The sequence below is a fragment of the Thalassophryne amazonica genome, chromosome 19 (genome assembly GCF_902500255.1).
Source record: "Thalassophryne amazonica chromosome 19, fThaAma1.1, whole genome shotgun sequence".
Lineage (NCBI taxonomy): Eukaryota > Metazoa > Chordata > Actinopteri > Batrachoidiformes > Batrachoididae > Thalassophryne > Thalassophryne amazonica.
In genome coordinates, this window is record NC_047121.1 from 17746556 (window position 1) to 17759692 (window position 13137).

Below are 13137 nucleotides of genomic sequence, written 5' to 3' on the forward strand. Positions count from 1 at the left end.
TCAGCATGTTTAAAATTCAGGTTCTCAACAACAGTATGTTCGCATATTTGTTGCTTTTAAGATACTGATGGTATTTATTGCTTTTGGTGCCTAAATGCTAATGAGAACCGAGTTTGCACTGCACTCAGCTTTTTCTTGTCCTACTGATATTCACTTCAGAAGATCTTGGACATAGAACCATACCCAGCTGTACTGTCGAATTGTTTCACATATGGCTTTTGTGCGATCCACTTGTCTTTGTCCATCATCATAATTATTAAATGAAGAACTGTTGTTTCCAGACAACAGAGGCTGTGTTCTGTACATGTGTTGAGGTAATGAGATGTTCTCCTTTTGTTAAAGTTGTTTGGGGGAAATATGGGGTTGCAAAGTTCCACAGACAGAAAAAAGATATTCCGCACTTGCAGTCACTGTATTTGTTTGATATATGTGCGTGCCAAACCCAAAGGCTCATACTGAATTTTTTTGGTACAGTTACGTCTATCATTATGCCCCTACAGCATATGTTTTTAAAATGTGTACCAGGGCTTTGTTGGTGAGCCAGCAGAAAGCGTTGGTTGAGTGGTGGCAGCAGCTACGTCAGCAGAGTGCTTATGAAGCGCGGCGTGATGGAACACTGATTTGTGTTTGAAGAAGCCTTCTACATTGATGACCTCAAACAATGAAATTTGTCCTCTGCATTTAACCCATCGTAATTACAGTTAGACACAATCCAACCACTAGGAGCAGTGGGCAGCTACAGTCGGGCACCCAACTCCACATGTAGAGATACTGATTGGTCAGGGGCAGAGAAAAGAGCAAACTATAAATAAGCATGTTTTTTGATAGTGGGAAGAAACCAGAATGCCTGGAGGAAACCCACGCAGACACAGGAGAACATGGAAACGCCATACAGAAAGGACAAGGTGGAGTCCCATAACCTTGCTGTGAGGCAACCATGCTAACCACTTAAGCTACCATGCTTATAAAATCTGGTACCAATCTGATTAACAAAAAACAGCAAGCCTTGAATGAGTCCTTTACCGATTGCTGCAATCGGATTGGAGCATCTACTTTTTAAGAGGTGGGAATGGACATGTTTGCCTGTCTGCTTGTGTGTTTGCCATCCGGGATCTAAGATAGTTCTGTAGTGTGGTGGATGCAGTGATGTGTGGCACCAGCACCTGCTCCCTGGGCTGACCGTGACTGAAAGCTGAAGGTCTACATGACACAATTACAAAAATTGTGCCGTTTGTCAAAATACTTGTGTATTTGACTTTGTGTTACACACATATTTTGTTGCTTCAAGCTTACAGTCAATCATGCGAGTTTTTCTGGTTAAAATACAAACTTTGTAGCTCAAACATGCTGTAACAGGTGCACTTTTCTATTTGACATCTATGGTCGCTCAGGCACATCAGCAACAGTTTGATTAATTTTATGCACACAGATGCCTGTTTTAAAGTATGCTAGAACATTGAGAACTGTGGAACTTCTGTAATGAAATTAATTCATTTTTTTTATTGTCCAGTGAAACTGGAGGTGCTTTGATGGGATGGATAGCAAAGGGAGCTCCCTGCCCTCCATGCCTGAACCAGCAAATCCAGTCAGCATGAAGCAGCCGCCAGAGTCCCTTGTACAGAAAGCTCGAGGAGATGTGAGTGGTGACCCTGCTCTTCTAATGGACAAAGCTGCTGCCCAGTTTGCTGCCACTCTCCAAGATGGCATCCTTCAGAAGATGTCTGGTCACAGCCATAACAGCCAGTGCCATGAGAGGCTCAAAGATCTCACTTCTCTTGTCCTGAATGGGGATCAAGACCAGCTGGCCAAGCTTTGTACTTCAGAACCACCTGTTCTTAAAGGTGCTGAAGCCCCTGCCACAAATGGAACACCCCATAGTGACCCTGAACTGAAGGTGACGATACCCCAGGTGGTCATGGAACCAACGTTTGAGCCATGCTGTGCCGATGAGACCAGTTTAGCCACAGAAGGTACTATACCTGCAACTAAGAAGGAGCAAGGTGTGAAGAAAAATAGAGGGAGGCTTCACAAATCCAAACCTCAATCAAGTCTTGACCCATCTTCTTTCGCTATGGTGTCACTTTCTAACATAGATGTTGGAGACGGAGCTTCAGCACCATATGAGGTGTCACTTTTATTCACACTTGCATTCACACTTTAATTGATGTAGTCTCAAAACAAGCTGATACATCTGTTGTGTGGTAGTACTTGAGCTTTAAATGATTAAATACAGAACCAAATACTAGGAAAATATATTGAATAAATGTGGCTATAAAGAGAAAAATGGCAATCTTCTTCCCCCATTTAAGATGGAAACACCAAGACCGTAAAAATAATCTGGAGATAAAATCAGCTCAAAGACGACTGCATTTTAAAGTTGGAGATATTTGATGTTGTGCACTTCATCATTTAATTTATTGTATCAGTTTCTGTTTCTGCAATATTATTGTTTTTTGATTCCAAAATTTTGAGTACAAAACAATAGACAACCAAAATTAGAAATTTATGCTTTCGTTTCAAAAATGTCAGGTGTTTTTGAGAAAATGTATTGTAGAATTTTTCAGTCTCCTGTGGAACATGTTCAAGTGTCTGATTGAAAATACAAAGATGTAAAATATCTTAAAGATGGGAAAAAGACTTTGTCGAGGTGGGTATTGAATAGATTTTGAGCCAGAGATGCATCATTTTTGAAGGGGGTGGAAGCCAGTGGAGCTGTCTCAAAATCTAAACTCTTCCTTGACTAGGGTGGTCCATAAAAATGGTCAAAAAAATTTTTTCAAAAAACTTCAAGTCTCACCCTCTAAATTTGTTGTACCTAACATAAAAACACATCATGTACAATTTCATAAAACTCTAATAATTTTTACTGGTAGCACACAGCCCTTAAAGATTTTGCTGGCAATAACTTTGTCATATAGTATGGTCATTTCCAGATATTTCCAAATTATTTCTGTCAGTTTAATATTGATATGTCAGGACAGAAATTATGGCAATACATTGGAAAATCAAATCTTTTCATATCCCATAAAATAGTTAACTCTAAAACATGAATTGTGAGATGCAGTTCTTCTCGTACATGTATCATGCTCCTACAATACCTACATACTGGGGTAGCGAAGATTTTGTAACAATCAAACATTGCATTTTCATTTTATTGATGAAATACTGTTTCATTATTGATAAATTTAAATAAGTCTATGCTTTATATATTTCCACATATATTTTGATCTAGCTCTAAACAATATTCTTTATGCCTTGCAGTACTTAATATTCAAAAATGTATGACTCAGCACAAGAACCAATTATACAGCTGTGTAACAGAGAACATCCTTTACATGATAATGATATTTAAGTTGCTTGCATCATGACCAAGACTTGCTGCCGTTTCAGTCAGAATATAGGTGGCACTTCTGTCTGTTGTTTTGGTCCTATCCAATGCTGCTGCAAGTCCTGGTGTTACAACAGCTTTAATTTTACTGGCTTTTTGTGGCACTGGCATAACAAATTCTTCATTTGGACTTTCTGTGTTCTCTTCACTCTGGCTGGAGACAGTGTCAGGTAGTGAGACATTAGATGGTCCAGGCTCCTCCAGTTTCTTTTTGTATTTTGCTTCTGCAGCTTTCCTTTTTTCTGCTCTTTGTTCTTTGGCAGTTTGTATTTTATTTATGCCTGCCATGCATCCCCTTCTACCTTTCTCTCGCTGAGCAAGTAGGAAATGTCTGTCATCTTCAGACTTTATCATTGTTAGGACATCCTGATGTGCCATGTCAAACAAGTCCTCCAAAGATTCACAAAACACTGTTTCATCTTTCTTCTGCTTGTCTGTATTGCGATTCTTGGTCTTTTTAAATGTTTTCCATTTTCCGAACACCTTTTCTAACTTTGTGATCAGATGCTGCTTTGCCCTCAGTGGGATTCTAGCTCTCTCCCAAAAAGGAATTGCCATGTCTATAGAGGTCACAGCAGCATCATGGACAGTTTTCTTCAAATCTGTGTGTTTGAAGAAAAATACCTTGAGTATTTGCCCATTTGAGGGCAATTTGTTTCCCTTTATTTCAGTGTCTCTTTTTACATTTATCTCATGTTAGATTCACCATCACCAAAGATCTGAAAGAAAAGAAGCTGTGAATTGAAGCAAAATTTTCAGCTTGTAGCCTAAAATAACATTTTTGAAAGTATGTTGTTTGTGAGAAATATTTAAACCCAGGTATAGTTTTAAATTGAATATAAAATTATACTTTAGTTACACTCAGGTGGTTAACTTCTATCCTCTTTATAAGTGATGTGATTAGATACTGGATAATGGATAACCTATTGCACAGGCACTCGGGCAGCGATAACTGATATATTTACACCCTTCAGTTATGATGTGCTACCTCTAAATATTAATGTATGACAAAAATATTTGGCAGGCTTTCTTTTTTCCCAAAGCATCATAAAATGAAGGGGTGAGAGTAATGAATTTCCAACTTTTATTTTTTTGAACCACCCTATTCCTTGACTCAAGACATCCACAGAGCCGTCCACAAAGCTTCAAGAACATTACCGTATTTTTTGGAGTATAAAGCGTTTATTTTCCCCATCAAGACTGAGAGGTCCTGCTACTTGTAAACCAAAAAAACTTGTTTATAATTAATCTATTAATTATAAATTCTTATATAGGGCTTTCCCAGGAATTTTGCCTACCACATATATAGTCACATATAAGACACTGTAAGGTGCAGACTATTACTTAATGTATTTTGAATCATTTTTAACAGTTGCACTGGAACTGGCACAGCCAGCATTTAAAATGGCTCAAATGAGTGTAAACCATACTGGGCAAACTGAGGAACAAATAATAAATGCAGCACATCTACATCCTGCTGATTTTTACACAGCAGCCACGTCCTGCTGTGTGGCACTGCTACTGGCTTCACAGTCTGCAATGTGCTTCGGCATTTCAAATTTCATAAGTTCGACATGATGGTTGTTAAACATCCAACTGCCATTGTCACCGTTGTGCTTTTGGGAAGGACACGGTGACAGCCAATCAGAATAGGTACAGTGGTGTCACTGGCTGGTCTCTCTTGGCTGCTATTCCAACATGGTGTTGGAACATGGCTGCTATTCCAAAATTTCTCATATATTATGTAAAAGCTAGCGAGAAATAAACACTTCAAAAACTGAAAACACTGTTCTTCTAACCTGATGGCACCTCTGGAGGAATTTATAAGACATTTCTTGGACATCAGCGTACACACGTTCAAAGGTAACTTACGGTCTTCTCAAAAGCTAATGTATGCGCACACCACATCCTCCTGCAGACGCTGTTGAAAGGTACATGCTCATATGGCTGCGGGTATTTTAGCATTGTGTTATATTTTTAGACATGTACAAATGCATTGGTTGTCTGCCTGGGGGGTAACCATCCAGAACCCAAGGTGGTTCTGTGGTGTCATGGATGCGACAAAGTGCACCACCAGTGCATGCTCCCAGACTTGACATTGTGTGTGTGTGTGTGTGTGCGCGCGCGTGTATAATTTAAAGTGACTCAGATGATCCTTACCAGAAGAAACTCAGAGTTTCCACTCGTGGATTCACCCATGAGGTGCAGGCTGAAACCTGCCACACTGGGCAGTTGGACAAGATGAGATTTTATTCAGTTTAGTTTAACTACTTTCTGAAATAGACAATTTTCTAAGAAAGAGTGTGTGTGTGTGTGTGTGTGTGTGTGTGTGTGTGTGTGTGTGTGTGTGTGTGTGTGTGTGTGTGTGTGTGTGTGTGTGTGTGTGTGTGTGTGTGTGTGTACTTGTGACTTTCACAGTGAAAGTCTGCAATGAAGCTTGGTCTTGCATTTACATTAAAATGCTTTTGTTTTATTGGGTTTATTGTGAAGTGAAATTCGGTGAGCAGGTGAGAGAGGTACTAGATGGAGGGAAAGAAATTTTGGGCAACTGGAAAAGTACTGCAGATGTGGTGAGGGAGACAGCTAGGAAGGAACTGGGTGTTACATCTGGACAGTGGAAGGAAGACAAGGAGACTTGGTGGTGCAAAGGAAAGCATAAGGAGAAAGAGATTGGCGAAAAAGTTTTGGGATAGTTTGAGAGATGAAGAAAGTAGACAGGAGTACAAGGAGATGTGGCATAAAATGAAAAAAGGAGTGGCAAAAGCTAAGGAAAAGGCATATTCTGAGCTGGACAAGGAGTTGACTAGTAAGGAAAGAGAAAAGGACATGTACCGATTGACCAGACAAGGGGACAGAGCTGGAAAGGGTCTGCAGCAGGTTAGGGTGGTAAAAGATCCACATGGTAATGTGCTGAAAAGCGAGGAGTGTGTGTTGAGAAGGTGGAGGGCATATTTTGAGGAGCTGATGAATGAAGCAAATGAGAGAGAGAAAAGTCTGTATGATGTGGTAAGAGTAAATCAAGAAGTACAAGAGATTAGTAAGGATGAAGTGGGGTGTGGAGGCAAAAATTGATTTTATGTCAGAGTGTCTGAGGCTGTTTGTGGAAATAAAAAGAAATTAACAGATAAAAAAAAAATCAAAATCAATTTTATTTATATAGCGCCAAATCACAACAAACAGTTGCCCCAAGGCGCTTTATATTGTAAGGCAAAGCCATACAATAATTACGGAAAAACCCCAACGGTCAAAACGACCCCCTGTGAGCAAGCACTGGGCGACAGTGGGAAGGAAAAACTCCCTTTTAACAGGAAGATACCTCCAGCAGAACCAGGCTCAGGGAGGGGCAGTGTTCTGCCGGGACTGGTTGGGGCTGAGGGAGAGAACCAGGAAAAAGACATGCTGTGGAGGGGAGCCGAGATCAGTCACTAATGATTAAATGCAGAGTGGTGCTTACAGAGCAAAAAGAGAAAGAAACACTCAGTGCATCATGGGAACCCCCCAGCAGTCTAAGTCTATAGCAGCATAACTAAGGGATGGTTCAGGGTCACCTGATCCAGCCCTAACTATAAGCTTTAGCAAAAAGGAAAGTTTTAAGCCTAATCTTAAAAGTAGAGAGGGTGTCTGTCTCCCTGATCTGAATTGGGAGCTGGTTCCAGAGGAGAGGAGCCTGAAAGCTGAAGGCTCTGCCTCCCATTCTACTCTTACAAACCCTAGGAACTACAAGTAAGCCTGCAGTCTGAGAGCGAAGCGCTCTATTGGGGTGATATGGTAATATGAGGTCCCTAAGATAAGATGGGACCTGATTATTCAAAACCTTATAAGTAAGAAAAAGAATTTTAAATTCTATTCTAGAATTAACAGGAAGCCAATGAAGAGAAGCCAATATGGGTGAAATATGCTCTCTCCTTCTAGTCCCTGTCAGTACTCTAGCTGCAGCATTTTGAATTAACTGAAGGCTTTTCAGGTAACTTTTAGGACAGCCTGATAATAATGAATTACAATAGTCCAGCCTAGAGGAAATAAATGCATGAATTAGTTTTTCAGCATCACTCTGAGACAAGACCTTTCTAATTTTAGAGATATTGCGCAAATGCAAAAAAGCAGTCCTACATATTTTTTTTTAATATGCGCATTGAATGACATATCCTGATCAAAAATGACTCCAAGATTTCTCACAGTATTACTAGAGGTCAGGGTAATGCCATCCAGAGTAATGATCTGGTTAGACACCATGTTTCTAAGATTTGTGGGGCCAAGTACAATAACTTCAGTTTTATCTGAGTTTAAAAGCAGGAAATTAGAGGTCATCCATGTCTTTATGTCTGTAAAACAATCCTGCAGTTTAGCTAATTGGTGTGTGTCCTCTGGCTTCATGGATAGATAAAGCTGGGTATCATCTGCGTAACAATGAAAATTTAAGCAATGCTGTCTAATAATACTGCCTACGGGAAGCATGTATAAAGTGAATAAAATTGGTCCTAGCACAGAACCTTGTGGAACTCCATAATTAACCTTAGTCTGTGAAGAAGATTCCCCATTTACATGAACAAATTGTAATCTATTAGATAAATATGATTCAAACCACCGCAGCGCAGTGCCTTTAATACCTATGACATGCTCTAATCTCTAATAAAATTTTATGGTCAGCAGTATCAAAAGCAGCACTGAGGTCTAACAGAACAAGCACAGAGATGAGTCCACTGTCTGAGGCCATAAGAAGATCATTTGTAACCTTCACTAATGCTGTTTCTATACTATGATGAATTCTAAACCCTGACTGAAACTCTTCAAATAGACAATTCCTCTGCAGATGATCAGTTAGCTGTTTTACAACTACCCTTTCAAGAATTTTTGAGAGAAAAGGAAGGTTGGCGATTGGCCTATAATTAGCTAAGATAGCTGGGTCAAGTGATGGCTTTTTAAGTAATGGTTTAATTACTGCCACCTTAAAAGCCTGTGGTACATAGCCAACTAATAAAGATAGATTGATCATATTTAAGATTTGTTTGGATGAAGTAACTAATGAACATAACTCAGACAGAACAATCGGAGAGAAAGAGTCTAACCAAATACCGGCATCACTGAAAGCAGCCAAAGAGAACGATATGTCTTTGGGATGGTTATGAGTAATTTTTTCTCTAATAGTTGAAATTTTATTAGCAAAGAAAGTCATGAAGTCATTACTAGTTAAAGTTAAAGGAATACTCGGCTCAATAGAGCTCTGACTCTTTGTCAGCCTGGCTACAGTGCTGAAAAGAAACCTGGGGTTGTTCTTATTTTCTTCAATTAGTGATGAGTAGTAAGATGTCCTACTTTACGGAGGGCTTTTTTTTATAGAGCAACAGACTCTTTTTCTGATTTAAGGCTCTCTTTTTCAGAGGAGCTACAGCTGTCATTCTCAAAATCTGTGTGGATGTTAAAATCGCCCACTATAATTATCTTATCTGAGCTAAGCACTAAGTCAGACAAAAGGTCCGAAAATTCACAGAGAAACTCACAGTAACGACCAGGAGGACGATAGATAACAACAAATAATACTGGTTTTTGGGACTTCCAATTTGGATGGACAAGACTAAGAGTCAAGCTTTCAAATAAATTAAAGCTCTGTCTGGGTTTTTGATTAATTAATAAGCTGGAGTGGAAGATTGCTGCTAATCCTCTGCCTCGGCCCATGCTACGAGCGTTCTGGCAGTTAGTGTGACTCTGGGGTGTTGACTCATTTAAACTAACATATTCATCCTGCTGTAACCAGGTTTCTGTAAGGCAGAATAAATCAATATGTTGATCAATTATTATATCATTTACTAACAGGGACTTAGAGAGAGATCTAATGTTTAATAGACCACATTTAACTGTTTTAGTCTGTGGTGCAGTTGAAGGTGCTATATTATTTTTTCTTTTTGGATTTTTATGCTTAAATAGATTTTTGCTGGTTATTGGTGGTCTGGGAGCAGTCACTGTCTCTACGGGGATGGGGTAATGAGGGGATGGCAGGGGGAGAGAAGCTGCAGAGAGGTGTGTAAGACTACAACTCTGCTTCCTCGTCCCAACCCTGGATAGTCACGGTTTGGAGGATTTAATAAAATTGGCCAGATTTCTAGAAATGAGAGCTGCTCCATCCAAAGTGGGATGGACGCCGTCTCTCCTAACAAGACCAGGTTTTCCCCAGAAGCTTTGCCAATTATCTGTGAAGCCCACCTCATTTTTTGGACACCACTCAGACAGCCAGCAATTCAAGGAGAACATGCCGCTAAACATGTCACTCCCGGTCCAATTGGGGAGGGGCCCAGACAAAAAACTACAGAGTCCGACATTGTTTTTGCAAATTTACACACCGATTCAATGTTAATTTTAGTGACCTCTGATTGGCGTAACCGGGTGTCATTACTGCCGACGTGAATTACAATCTTACCAAATTTACGCTTAGCCTTAGCCAGCAGTTTCAAATTTCCTTCAATGTCGCCTGCTCTGGGCCCCGGAAGACAACGGACTATGGTTGCTGGTGTTGCTAACTTCACATTTCTCAAAACAGAGTCGCCAATAACCAGAGTTTGTTCCTCGGCGGGTGTGTCGCAGAGTGGGGAAAAACGGTTTGAAATGTGAACGGGTTGGCGGTGTACACAGGGCTTCTCTTTAGGACTACGCTTCCTCCTCACAGTCACCCAGCCGGCCTGCTTTCCCGGCTGCTCGGGATCCGCTGGAGGGGAACTAACGGCGGCTAAGCTACCTTGGTCCGCACCGACTACAGGGGCCTGGCTAGCTGTAGGATTTTCCAAGTTGCGGAGCCGAGTCTCCAATTCGCCCAGCCTGGCCTCCAAAGCTACAAATAAGCTACGCTTATTACAAGTACCATTACTGCTAAAGGAGACCGAGGATAAAACAACAGGATTTTAATTTGAGGCCTCAGAGGCACACACTAGTCAAAATTAGAACAGCAGGATTCTGAATAAGTGTGTGTGCCCAGAGCATATCTGAGGGTTCTCTTTTGCACATTCAGAGAAAGTCAGGGTTGCTGCAACCAGTCACATACCTATTTGCCAGTAAATGAAACTTTGAGTTTCCCATGACAACTCTCGCTGAGAAAGAGACTGAGTTTTATCAGTTCAGCTGCAAAACTGGAATGTTACATGAAGACAGTGAATAAAGTTTAGATGCAAAGGTTTTAGGCAGGCTATCTGTAAGGCAAAAATGAATCATTTTGACTTGACAAGACTGGGGTAGCTATAAAGAGGATGAAGAGTGGAAAGGCAGTTGGTCCAGATGACATTCCAGTGGAGGCATGGAGTTGTCTTGGAGAGATGGCAGTGGAGTTTCTAACCAAATTTTTTAATAAAATCTTGGAAAGTGAGAGGATGCCTGAGGAGTGGAGATAAAGTGTGGTGGTTCCTATTTTTAAGAACAAAGGTGGTGTGCAGAGCTGCAGTAACTACAGAGGAGGCATAAAGTTGATCAGCCACAGCAGATGCTGTGCAGCCACAGTTGCAGATGCTAGGCTTAGAAAACAGGTGAAGATCTATGAGCGGCAATATGGTTTCATGCAGAAGAAAGAGCACTACAGATGCAGTGTTTACTCTGAGTTATGGAATCACCGGCCTCGGAGGATGTTCATTCAGTTGTTTAATTTTATAAAAATAAAAAAAAAAGCAAGATCACAGACATGACACAAAACTAAAGTCATTTCAAATGGCAACTTTCTGGCTTTAAGAAACACTATAAGAAATCAAGAAAAAAAATTGTGGCAGTCAGTAACGGTTAATTTTTTAGACCAAGCAGAGGGAAAAAAAAAATATGGACTCACTCAATTCTGAAGAATAAATTATGGAATCACCCTGTAAATTTTTATCCCCAAAACTAACACCTGCATCAAATCAGATCTGCTCATTAGTCTACATCTAAAAAGGAGTGATCACACCTTGGAGAGCTGTTGCAGCAAGTGGACTGACATGAATCATGGCTCCAACACGAGAGATGTCAATTGAAACAAAGGAGAGGATTATCAAACTCTTAAAAGAGGGTAAATCATCACGCAGTGTTGCAAAAGATGTTGGTTGTTCACAGTCAGCTGTGTCTAAACTCTGGACCAAATACAAACAACATGGGAAGGTTGTTAAAGGCAAACATACTGGTAGACCAAGTAAGACATCAAAGTGTCAAGACAGAAAACTTAAAGCAGTATGTCTCAAAAATCGAAAATGCACAACAAAACAAATGAGGAACGAATGGGAGGAAACTGGAGTCAACGTCTGTGACCGAACTGTAAGAAACCGCCTAAAGGAAATGGGATGTACATACAGAAAAGCTAAACGAAAGCCATCATTAACACATAGACAGAAAAAAACAAGGTTACAATGGGCTAAGGAAAAGCAATCGTGGACTGTGGATGACTGCATTGGGCAAGCTGATGATGCTGGAACTCTTGTTTGGTGCCGTTCCAATGAGATTTATAAAGATGACTGCCTGAAGAGAACATGTACATTTCCACAGTCATTGATGATATGGGGCTGCATGTCAGGTAAAGGCACTGGGGAGATGGCTGTCATTACATCATCAATAAATGCACAAGTTTACGTTGATATTTTGGACACTTTTCTTATCCCATCAATTGAAAGGATGTTTGGGGATGATGAAATCATTTTTCAAGATGATAATGCATCTTGCCATAGAGCAAAAACTGTGAAAACATTCCTTGCAAAAAGACACATAGGGTCAATGTCATGGCCTGCAAATAGTCCGGATCTTAATCCAATTGAAAATCTTTGGTGGAAGTTGAAGAAAATGGTCCATGACAAGGCTCCAACCTGCAAAGCTGATCTGGCAACAGCAATCAGAGAAAGTTGGAGTCAGATTGATGAAGAGTACTGTTTGTCACTCATTAAGTCCATGCCTCAGAGACTGCAAGCTGTTATAAAAGCCAGAGGTGGTGCAACAAAATACTAGTGATGTGTTCGAGCGTTCTTTTGTTTTTCATGATTCCATAATTTTTTCCTCAGAATTGAGTGATTCCATATTTTTTTTCCCTCTGCTTGGTCTAAAAAAGTAACCGTTACTGACTGCCACAATTTTTTTTCCTGATTTCTTATAGTGTTTCTTAAAGCCAGAAAGTTGCCATTTGAAATGACTTTAGTTTTGTGTCATGTCTGTGATCTGCTTTTTTTTTAACTTCAAAATTAAATAACTGAATGAACATCCCCCGAGGCCGGTGATTCCATAATTTTTGCCAGGGGTTGTAGAGGTCAGAAGGCGTTACATTGTGTGTTTGTGGATTTAGAGAAAGCTTATGACATTCTGCCAAGAGAAGAGTTGTGGTGTTGTATGAGGAAGTCTAGAGTGGCAGAGAAGTATGTTAGGGTAGTACAGGACAATTACAAGGATAGTGTGACAGCGGTGAGATGCACAATATGAATGCCACACTCATTCAAGGTAGAGGTGAGATTACACCAGGGATCACCTCTGAGTCCTTTCTTGTTCACAATGGTGATGGACAGGTTAACGGATGACATCAGACACGATTCCATGGACTCTGATGTTTGCAGATGACATTGTGATCTCCAGTGAGAGAGAACAGGTTGAGTCTAGCCTGGAGAGATGGAGATATGCTCTGTTGAGAAGGGGGAATGGAAGTCAGTAGGAGCAAGACTGAGTATGTGTGTGAATGAGAGGGAGCCCAGTGGACTAGTGCTGTTACAAGGAGTTGAAGTGGTGAAAATAAATGTTTAAATACTTGGGGTCAACTGTCCAAAATAATTGTG

The 13137-nt window shown here is 40.4% G+C and overlaps 1 protein-coding gene across 2 annotated transcripts in view; it reads left to right on the top strand.

Moving 5' to 3' along the window:
* nsd2 (nuclear receptor binding SET domain protein 2) overlaps window positions 1-13137 on the top strand; it is a 74203-nt gene that overhangs the window by 1685 nt on the left and 59381 nt on the right. For both annotated transcript variants that reach the window (XM_034159763.1, XM_034159764.1), the window contains exon 2: window positions 1511-2125. In XM_034159763.1, the coding sequence (XP_034015654.1) occupies window positions 1535-2125 (591 nt within the window). In that variant the 5' untranslated portion in view covers window positions 1511-1534. The remainder of the gene's footprint in view (window positions 1-1510; window positions 2126-13137) is intronic.